Source organism: Myotis lucifugus, unplaced genomic scaffold (assembly GCF_000147115.1).
Source record: "Myotis lucifugus unplaced genomic scaffold, Myoluc2.0 scaffold_365, whole genome shotgun sequence".
Classification (NCBI taxonomy): domain Eukaryota; kingdom Metazoa; phylum Chordata; class Mammalia; order Chiroptera; family Vespertilionidae; genus Myotis; species Myotis lucifugus.
This window is the reverse complement of record NW_005871413.1, coordinates 469,646-478,777: the sequence shown is the minus strand read 5'-3', so window position 1 is coordinate 478,777 and position 9,132 is coordinate 469,646. Positions and strand designations below refer to the sequence as shown.

Here is a 9,132-nt window from a genome sequence, read left to right as displayed (position 1 = left end):
ATGTATACACACACACACACACACACACACACAGTAGAGGCCTGTTGTAGGCCTGTGCAATAGGCTTTCCCTTGCCCTGGCTGCCGGCACTGGTTTTCCTCCGACACCAAGGACCGAGGCCTTCGCTCCCAACGAGCCACCTCCATGCCTCTCGCTGCTCCCGCCGGAGCCGCCTTCAGTCTTTGCTCCTCCACTTCGCGCCTACGTATGAAAAGTAACTGCCATATTTGTTACTGGTTAATTTGCATATCACGCTGAGTAGCCAATGGGAGGCATAGCGAAGGTACGGTCAATTACCCTATTTGTCTATTATTAGATTACATATATATGTGTACACACACACACACACACACACACACACAGGCACATATATGGCTAATGTACAAAGTGTCCTCTCGGAAGTACAACCCGGAGAGCAGGAGTTCCATCACTCCCTGTGATGTGCGCTGACCACCAGGGGCCGGTCCAGAAGAAGGATGGAGAGCAGAGATAGCGGCGGGGCACTAATAGAGGGAGGGGAGGAGGAGGTGGGGAGGGGGGAGACCAGGCCTAGGGATCCTTCTCATGCATGTATTTCGTGGACTAGGCCTCTAGTGTAGACTATAGAATATTCTAGAAAATGATTTTTAAAATATGACTTTCTGATATTACCTTCATTAGTGTAGACAAAATGTAATGTGTGCAAACACTGAGTTCCTAATTCACATACATCAAAAAGTGTTTCTTTTCTACACCAAGGAATTCCCCATTTGTTCCTTTTTAAAAAACTATATATATTTATTCCTTTTAGAGAGGAAGACAGGAGAGAGAGACAGAAACATTAATGAGGAGAGAGAATCATTGATCAGTTGCCTCCTGCACACCCCATACTGGGGAGCGAGCCCACAACTCTGGCATTTGCCCTTGAACAGAGTCGACACTGGAACCTTTCATTCTGCAGGCCGGTGTTCTATCCACTGGGCCAAACCAGCTATGGACCAACGTGTTCCTTGAGAGCAAGAATCGACCACAGAAAAGAAAAGGCCATGGAGATGTGAAACAAAAACCTGCGGGTAGAGTAGGAACTCAGGAAGGAAGTCATCCTTACCCACGGACACCAGGTTGCTGTAGTTCTCCAACATCACATCCAGGTACAATTTCCGCTGATCTGGGTCCAGGCATTCCCACTCCTCCTGAGAGAAATCTATGGCCACATCCCTGAAGGTCAAAGGTCCCTGAAAGATAAGAAACATTTACCAAAAGGTCTCCAGAAGTGTTCACAAAGTCACCCAACATGAAATGAGTGTCAGAAGAGGTTTGGACCTAGGGGAGTATCCTGAATCAGATACCTTTGCCCCAGGAACATTCTCTGATATGTGTTCTAAGATTGACAAGTGAGGATGACACATGTCCATAGATCCAGGATTCAGATTTTCCTATATAAGAAAATAAACTTTAAAATTAAGTCATGGCCATAGCTGGTTTGGCTCAGTGGGCACAGGGGGATAGAGGGTGGGCCTGCAGACTGAAGAGTCCCAGGTTCAATTCCTGCCAAGGGCAAAAGCCGGGGTTGCAGGCTCAATGCCAAGTAGGGGGTGTATTAGAGGCAGCCGATCACGAATTCTCTCTCACGATTGTTTTCTCGTTCGTTCTCTCTCTCTCTCTCTCTCTCTCTCACCCTTTCCTCTCTGAAATCAATAAAAATATATTAAAAACTAAATTAATTAAATTGAGGCATGGATACAAGCATATGGATTTCTGAGTGCTGCATTTGCATCATTCAGGGCCAGTGGGGTATATTTCTCAGATAGAAATGCAATGATGGGTTGGAGTTTACAGACTTCTCAAGTTGAAGCAAACCACAACAAAATGAACTTCTGTAAAGACACAGATTCTGATCCAGGTTCTGAGATGGAGCCTGTGTTTCCAAACGTGTCACAAGCTCACTTTTTACTTGTGATGCCAATATTTCCAAATCATGTGCCATACTTCTGGTTGGACACAACAAAATTGCCAGCTCGATCCCCGGTGTGGGGTGTGCAGGAGGCATCGGTTCCATGATTTTCTCTCATCGTTGATGTTTCTATCTTTCTCTACCTCTCCCTTACTTTCTGAAATTCATACAAATATACTTGAAAAAAAGAAAAAATACTCGAAATAAATGTTAACAATTTAGGCACAGAGACACACATATTATAAGTATGAAATCAAGATGGTTAGGTGATTCCATAAATCTCATGAATATATTTGTGTATGATCCCCTTTTTGTTTTATAAGCAAAATAAGGACAGAAACATAAGGATACAAAACAAGTTAAGACTTATTATTTCCATTGTGTGGTTGTAAATCCTCACCTCCAGAGATTTTTTCCAATGAGTTTTGTAGAGTAGGAGGCAGGGAGGTAGAAGCACAAAAGGAAACAGGTGAGAGAGAAAGAGAGAGAGAGAGAGAGAGAGAGATACACACACACACATCAATGTGAAAGAGACAGAGACGCATGGGTTGCCTGCCTACCACAGGTACCCAGGACCTACTTGCCCGAAACCAGGAATCAAACCCTCCACCACTGATCCACGCCAGACTGAGGGAACTAATTTTTCTTACTAGTACATTTCTTTCAAAATTTTTATGTATCATTAGTGGAAAGTTATATTGTAGAAATTTAATGAAACTGAACATGCATTAATAACATTCTTTGAAACTTTCTAGAAAATACAAAAGTGATCATGTAGGGTAAGTCTCTCATGTGAGTATAGAACAGTAATGGCGAAACTTTTGAGCTTGGCGTGTCAGCATTTTGAAAAACCCTAACTTAACTCTGCTGCCATGTCACATATAGAAATTTTTGGATATTTGCAACCATAGCAACACAAAGATTTATATTTTTGATATTTATTTTATATATTTAAATGCCATTTAACGAAGAAAAATCAACCAAAAAAATGCGTTTGCATGTCCCCTCTGACACGCGTGTCATAGGTTCACCATCACTGGTATAGAATATAATGAAAATTAAAGACTCAAGGTCTGATTGTTTAAAAGATCCCATGAAAAAGCCAATGATCCGTAGGAAATAAAAGTAAGTCATTCATTTTCCAAAGCAAACACAAACTAAGAAGAAGAACATTTCCAGATGTGAATGAGGTCTTTGCACATCTTTCATTAAACCCCTACTATACCCTTGTTTCTGAGAAAGGGAGACTAGGTTTTTTTTTTTTAATATATTTTATTGATTTTTTACAGAGAAGAAGGGAGAGGGATAGAGAGTTAGAAACATTGATGAGAGAGAAGCATCGATCAGTTGCCTCCTGCACGCCCCACACTGGGGATGTGCCCGCAACCAGGGTACATGCCCTTGACCGGAATCGAACCGGGGACCCTTGAGTCCGCAGGCCGACGCTCTATCCACTGAGCCAAACCGGTTCGGCGAAAGGGAGACTATTAACTCCACAGTGAAGGGAGCATCTCTGCCACGTGATCATCAGGTAGCCTGAGACAATGGGCATCAGGTGACTGAGGCACACAAAAGTGAGGTCACCACTGCTGTGACATTACTGCCAAAAATACCTCAATAAAGAAATCATTATGTGGAAATGATCACAAATAAACATTAACTCTTGCAAGTGCCAACCCACAGGTACCTCTCAGGTTCTGTAAGCAAACAGTATATTTGAATACCAAAACTTTCCCCCTAATCTCGTGAGCAAGTCTCTTCCATTTATTATGTACTCTTCATTAAGAACTTGCTGAGCTATTTTGAGCAGTAAAATGTGCATTTTCTTACTCCTGATCATGAGCTGATGCTGCAGCCACTTGAACCTAAAACCTACCTTTCCCTTCTTCAAGACACAAGAGCCTCTGACCCCATCCCAATAGGGATGTTAGACATGGATGCCTTCCCAGGTGGATCTGTCATAAAAAGGATGTTTTGAGTAGTTGAGAGTCATTAATTAAAGGTGGGAATGCTTCCTGACCTTGTGGAGGCTGCATAAAATGAAGGCAGAGAAGGCTCTTGGAAAAGGAGAGAAATATAGCCGGGCCAATGAGGCTCAGAGGTAGAGCGTTGACCTTTGAGCCAGGAGGGCGGGGTTCCATTCCTGGTCAGGGCGCACTCCAGGTTTCAGAATTGATCTGCAGTGAGGGGTGTGGAAGAGGCAGCTGATCAATGATTCTCTCTGCTTATTGATGTTTCTCTCTCTCTCTCCCTCTCCTTGCCATTCTGAAATATATATATATAAATAAAAGTGAGGGAAATATAGAAACTGCTGACACTATTGGCAGAAATAGAAAAGCTATTTCTAAAATTAATGTGAATGTCACAGGACTCCATGCAACCAAGTCAATCAAGAAAAGAATGTATGAAATTAAAGGCTTCAGGCTTCCTGATTTTAAAACATACTTCAAAGCTTCTGTTATCAAAAACTATAATGCAGCCCTAGCCCGTATGGCTCAGTGGATAGAGAGCCGAACTGTGAACTGAAAAGTCCCAGGTTTGATTCCAGTCAAGGGCACATGGGCGGGTTGCGGACTTGATCCCCAGTTCGGGACATGTAAGAGGCAGCCTATCAATGATTCTCTCTCCTCATTGATGTTTCTACCTATATCTTCCTCTCCCTTCCTCTTTGAAATCAATAAAAAAAACCCAAAAAAATTATAAACAAAGAAATAAAAAACCTGTGATACAGACATTACAAGAAATAATAAAGGAAGGTAGAATAAAAGGCCTACATAGACATTCTCCTGGAAAGATGTAAAGATCTTCACCGAGAAAGAATTGGGTAAGCGAGAGCGGGGACATGAAGGGGGGTTTAGGGATGACAAAGTAGAGGGAAAAGCAGCACTGAGAATGAGCTAGCTGTAGGTAACAGGACACAGTGCAACAGGGGACACAGGCGTGAGGGAAAGACAAATATATCAACAAATGTTAGAGGAAAAGCAAACAGAGCCTCTGACCCCGGACACATCTTTTACCTGAGAAGCAGCCATTTGGTCCTGGTCCTGATGGGGTCTGGGTTGTTTCCTCAGGAGACAATATGTTGAGGAGTCACAGAATGTGCCTTCAAAGGCGTCCCCACAGCCTGTCAATCAGCTCCCCTCACACAGTCAGAAGGACCTGGAAATGAGGAAAAGGACACCCCCTCCTGTCCTTTGTCCCAGGAGAGAGTGAGGAACAATGAGCTCCTACATGGAAACCACACTGAGATTTTTTTTCTGTCTTCATGTGTCAAACACTTCCACAAACTCCTACAGGAATGAGCACATGTGCTGCTCTGCTGAACCCCCAACCCAACAGAGCACCCCTTACCTCCCCTGAACAAAGCCTGCCCTGGGGGCCCTGACCAGCATCTTTGACTAGTTCCCTCCTCGGCCTCCCAGGCTGCCCCAGAGCTGTTTTCAGGGGCGCTGGGTACCAGACACCAGACCCAGCAGCCCTGAGACCTGCGGGGAGTGGGAGGGGGAGAAGCAGGAACTTGTACAGGTGCAGGTTTCCCAAGCCTTTGCGGTGGGGCTAGGAGGGGGTGCAGACCCCCAGGCCGGGAGCCATCCGGGCTCTTTGGGCGGAAAGCGCCCGGCGTGGGGGGCGGGGGGGGTCGCAAAGGGCGGGAACCCCCTGACCCAGACTCTCAGCCCCGCGGGGAGCACCGGCGGCCCCGGGAACGGTTTTCAGCGGGAAAACCGCGCGGCAGGCGGTGGCCACAGCCACAGGCGGAGAGACCCCGGGCCGGGGCCTCCATTTCCTCCCAAAGACACATGGCGCCCGCACCGCGCAGCCTCCCGGGACGCGGACTCACCGCTGAGAGAGGCTCCGGGGCGGGGACCCCAACAAGGACTTCAGCGCCGGCAGCGCCCTCAGCCTTCCCTGCGGGGAGGGGGACGGGGAGCGTCAGCTTTAAAGACAAACACCCTCCTCAGGGGGAACCGCCACCTTCCCCTCCACGGCGGCTTCCGCGTCTGCAAGGAACTGCGCATGCGCCTTCCTGCGGGTGGGCGGGGCCAGAGCCTGAGCTGAGTGACTTCGCGATGGGGGCGGGGCCGAGCCTAAGCTAGAGCCTGCCTAAGCTCATCCTCTGAAATTCTATTTCTTTGTTACTAATGTAATGGCCCCACCCCATAACAAGATATAATTTCCGGTGCAAGAGGCCCAGAAATCAGGATTTTAAAAGGATTCCCGCCAAAACCTGTTTGGCTCAGTGGATAGAGCATTGGCCTGCAGACTGAAAGGTCCCAGGTTTGATTCCAGTCATGGCATGTACCTGGGTTGCGGGCACATCCCCAGTGGGAGGTGTTCAGGAGGCAGCTGATGGATGTTTCTCTCTCATCGATGTTTCTAACTCTCTGTCTCTCTCCCTTCCTCTCTGTAAAAAATCAATAAAATATATTTTTTTTAAAAAGATTCCAGGTGATTCTAATGTCCAGCTAAGGTTGAGAACCATTGCTATAGATAATAAACGTGCAATTCTTTGTCCAAAAAAAGAGCATGTCCAAAAATTAAATGAAGAAAATTTTGTTATACTCTATGTAGATTTTCACACATATTTGAGTGATATTTCCAGTGATTCCACAGATGATGCTGAAAAGGAAAATTTTCCCATCCAATTTCTTAATTGTATTACTCCTTCGGGAATGCCATTTCATAAATTAAAATTGAAAGTGGGTGCAATCATCATGTCATTGAGAAATCTCAGTAGTAAATGGGGTCTTTGTAATGGTAACAGATTTATTATCAAAAGGTTGCGAGCTAACATTATTGAAGCTGAAGTATTAACAAGATCTGCAGAGGGAGAGGTCGTTCTGATTCAAAGAATTAGTCCCCATCTGACACTGGCCTCCCATTTAAATTGATTCGACAACAGTTTCTCGTGATGCCAACATTTGTGATGACTATTAATAAATCACAAGGACAGCCCTACCGGTTTGGCTCAGTGGATAGAGCGTCAGCCTGTGGACTGAAGGGTCCAGGTTCGATTCAGGTCAAGGGCATGTACCTTGGTTGCAGGCACATTCCCAGTAGGGGGTGGGCAGGAGGCAGCTGATAGATGTTTCTCTTTCATCGATGTTACTAACTCTCTATCCTTCTCCCTTCCACTCTGTAAAAAAATCAATAAGATATATATTTTAAAAAATCAGAAGGACAAATTCTAGACAACGTAGGCATATTCCTACCTGAAACCATTTTCACACATGCTCAGTTATATGTTGCTTTCTCTCGAGTTTGAAGAGCATGTGACGTTACAGTTAAAGTTCTAAATACTTCATCACAAGGGAAATTAGCCAAGCACTCTGAAAGTGTTTTCACTCTTAATGTGGTGTACAGGGAGATATTAGAATAAGTTTAATCACTTTATCAGTCATTGTTTGCATCACTGTTGTTTTTATATCATGTTTTTTTTTTCATATCATGTTTTTGTTGTTTTCATGTCATGTTTCTGTCGTTTTTATATCATGTCTGCGTTTGGGTGAAGCATCACGACTCTGGCAGCCTGGAACCTAGATGGGATGGACCCTACCAGGTGGTGCTGAGCACTCCAACCGCCATCAAAGTTGCAGGAAAGAGCACTGGATCCATAGCACCCAAGTGAAGGCAGCTGACAGCGGTGACAGCCCCCGGAGGTGGAAAATGAAACTAACCCAGGACCCACTGAAGGTGAAACTAGTACCTGCATCATGATCTATCTACTGCTGCTCACTGTCATGTGGAGGTTCGGTAAACCCCTTTCCCACCAGGCCCCACATTATGTCTGGGAGGTGATCCGCACCACGGATGGGGTAGTACTGGCCCGAGAAACGGGCACCGGTGAACCGACTCAACGGTTTGACCTGTGTAGCCTCTTTGAGGAGGATTGGAACCTGCCCCAGGAGAAACCCAGGCTCATGAATTTGGGCCCAGCCGGGTCGCAGCTGGGGATCCCCGGGGGAATGGCTACACACTATGACATACTCCCCTATATGCCTGCCCGCGCCAGCCCAGGATTCCCTTTCTGAAGTGCGGAGACCAGGAGGATTATTATTGTGGACAGTGGGGCTGTGAAACCTATGCCCAATGGCCCCCAAAGCTTCAGGACAGGGACATACGATTCACCCGACAGGTGTGGCCAGGGGCCCCAGAAAGGAACTGTACTGTTGGAAACTGCAACCCCATTGTCATCAAACCAGTGGCCAATTGGGCTAAAGACTGGACCGGGGGACAGACATGCGGATTGAGGCTATATGTCTCTGGACCAGACCCTGGGGTACTATTTACTATCCAGCCACGGGAAATACCCCGACCGCTCAACCCAATTGGCCCCCTGGCCCCTCAGCTACCCGAGGTCAGGAGACCAAGCCCGGCCCCACGTGTGAGGAGCCGCCACCACCATCATCAAAGACTGAGGCAAGTCGCCGGGGTGCAGTAACCTGGCCTCCGCGTTGGAGAGCTCTGCTGCAACCAGACATTTTCACGCCGCTTGAAGCCTCGTTCCAACTTCTGAACAAAAGTGCGTCCGATCTTACTGTGAACTGCTGGTTGTGCCTCAACCCCGAGCCCCCCTATTACGTAGGGATCGGAGCTTCGGCTCCATTTGGGGCAAATTCGGCCCATGTTCACAACGTGTCCGCAGATGCAGAAACCCCGCGACTATGTGCATGGGGAAATGGAAGGAGGGGATTAACTTTAGGTGATATTACTGGAGCTGGGCTGTGTGTCGCATCTGCCAATTACTCCCTCCCCGATTTCCCCTATGCAGAAAATTGTAACCGGACACTCCAACTTACGGAGAGACCAGGATCCGGGCCCCCTGGTACCTGGTTGCCCCAAATGGTACCTGGTGGGCATGCATCACTGGAATTACCCCTTGCATACTCTCCCTAAACCTCCAGACTGGGCCCGAGCCAGGGCTCTGCGTCCTAACTTATACCCTGCCGCAAGTGTATTATTACTCAGGGGAAGGAGGAAGGGAACACCTCCTTATAGAGCCTCGGCAGATTAAGAGCCCCGGTTCTGGTTCCCCTACTCGTAGGACTCGGAATTGCAGGATCCACAGCAGTAGGGACAGCCGCCCTAGTGACAGGACATCAAAATTACAAAGAACTGGGTAATCAAATTGACCAAGACCTGAGTACCCTAGAAAAATCCATAGGACAGTTGGAGGAATCAGTAGGGTCCTTAGCTGAAGT

The 9,132-nt window shown here is 46.8% G+C and overlaps 1 protein-coding gene across 1 annotated transcript in view; it reads right to left on the bottom strand.

The window, feature by feature from the left end:
- The window catches only part of LOC106694410 (zinc finger protein 345-like), a 17,614-nt gene extending 11,695 nt beyond the window's left edge, over nt 1-5,919 (bottom strand). Inside the window, exons 1-3 of the mRNA XM_023764928.1 lie at nt 5,772-5,919; nt 4,951-5,092; nt 1,088-1,214 (exon numbers count right to left, since the gene is read on the bottom strand). Coding sequence (XP_023620696.1) covers nt 1,088-1,214; nt 4,951-4,965 — 142 coding nt within the window. The 5' untranslated portion in view covers nt 4,966-5,092; nt 5,772-5,919. The remainder of the gene's footprint in view (nt 1-1,087; nt 1,215-4,950; nt 5,093-5,771) is intronic.
- Between the last annotated feature and the right edge of the window lie 3,213 nt (nt 5,920-9,132).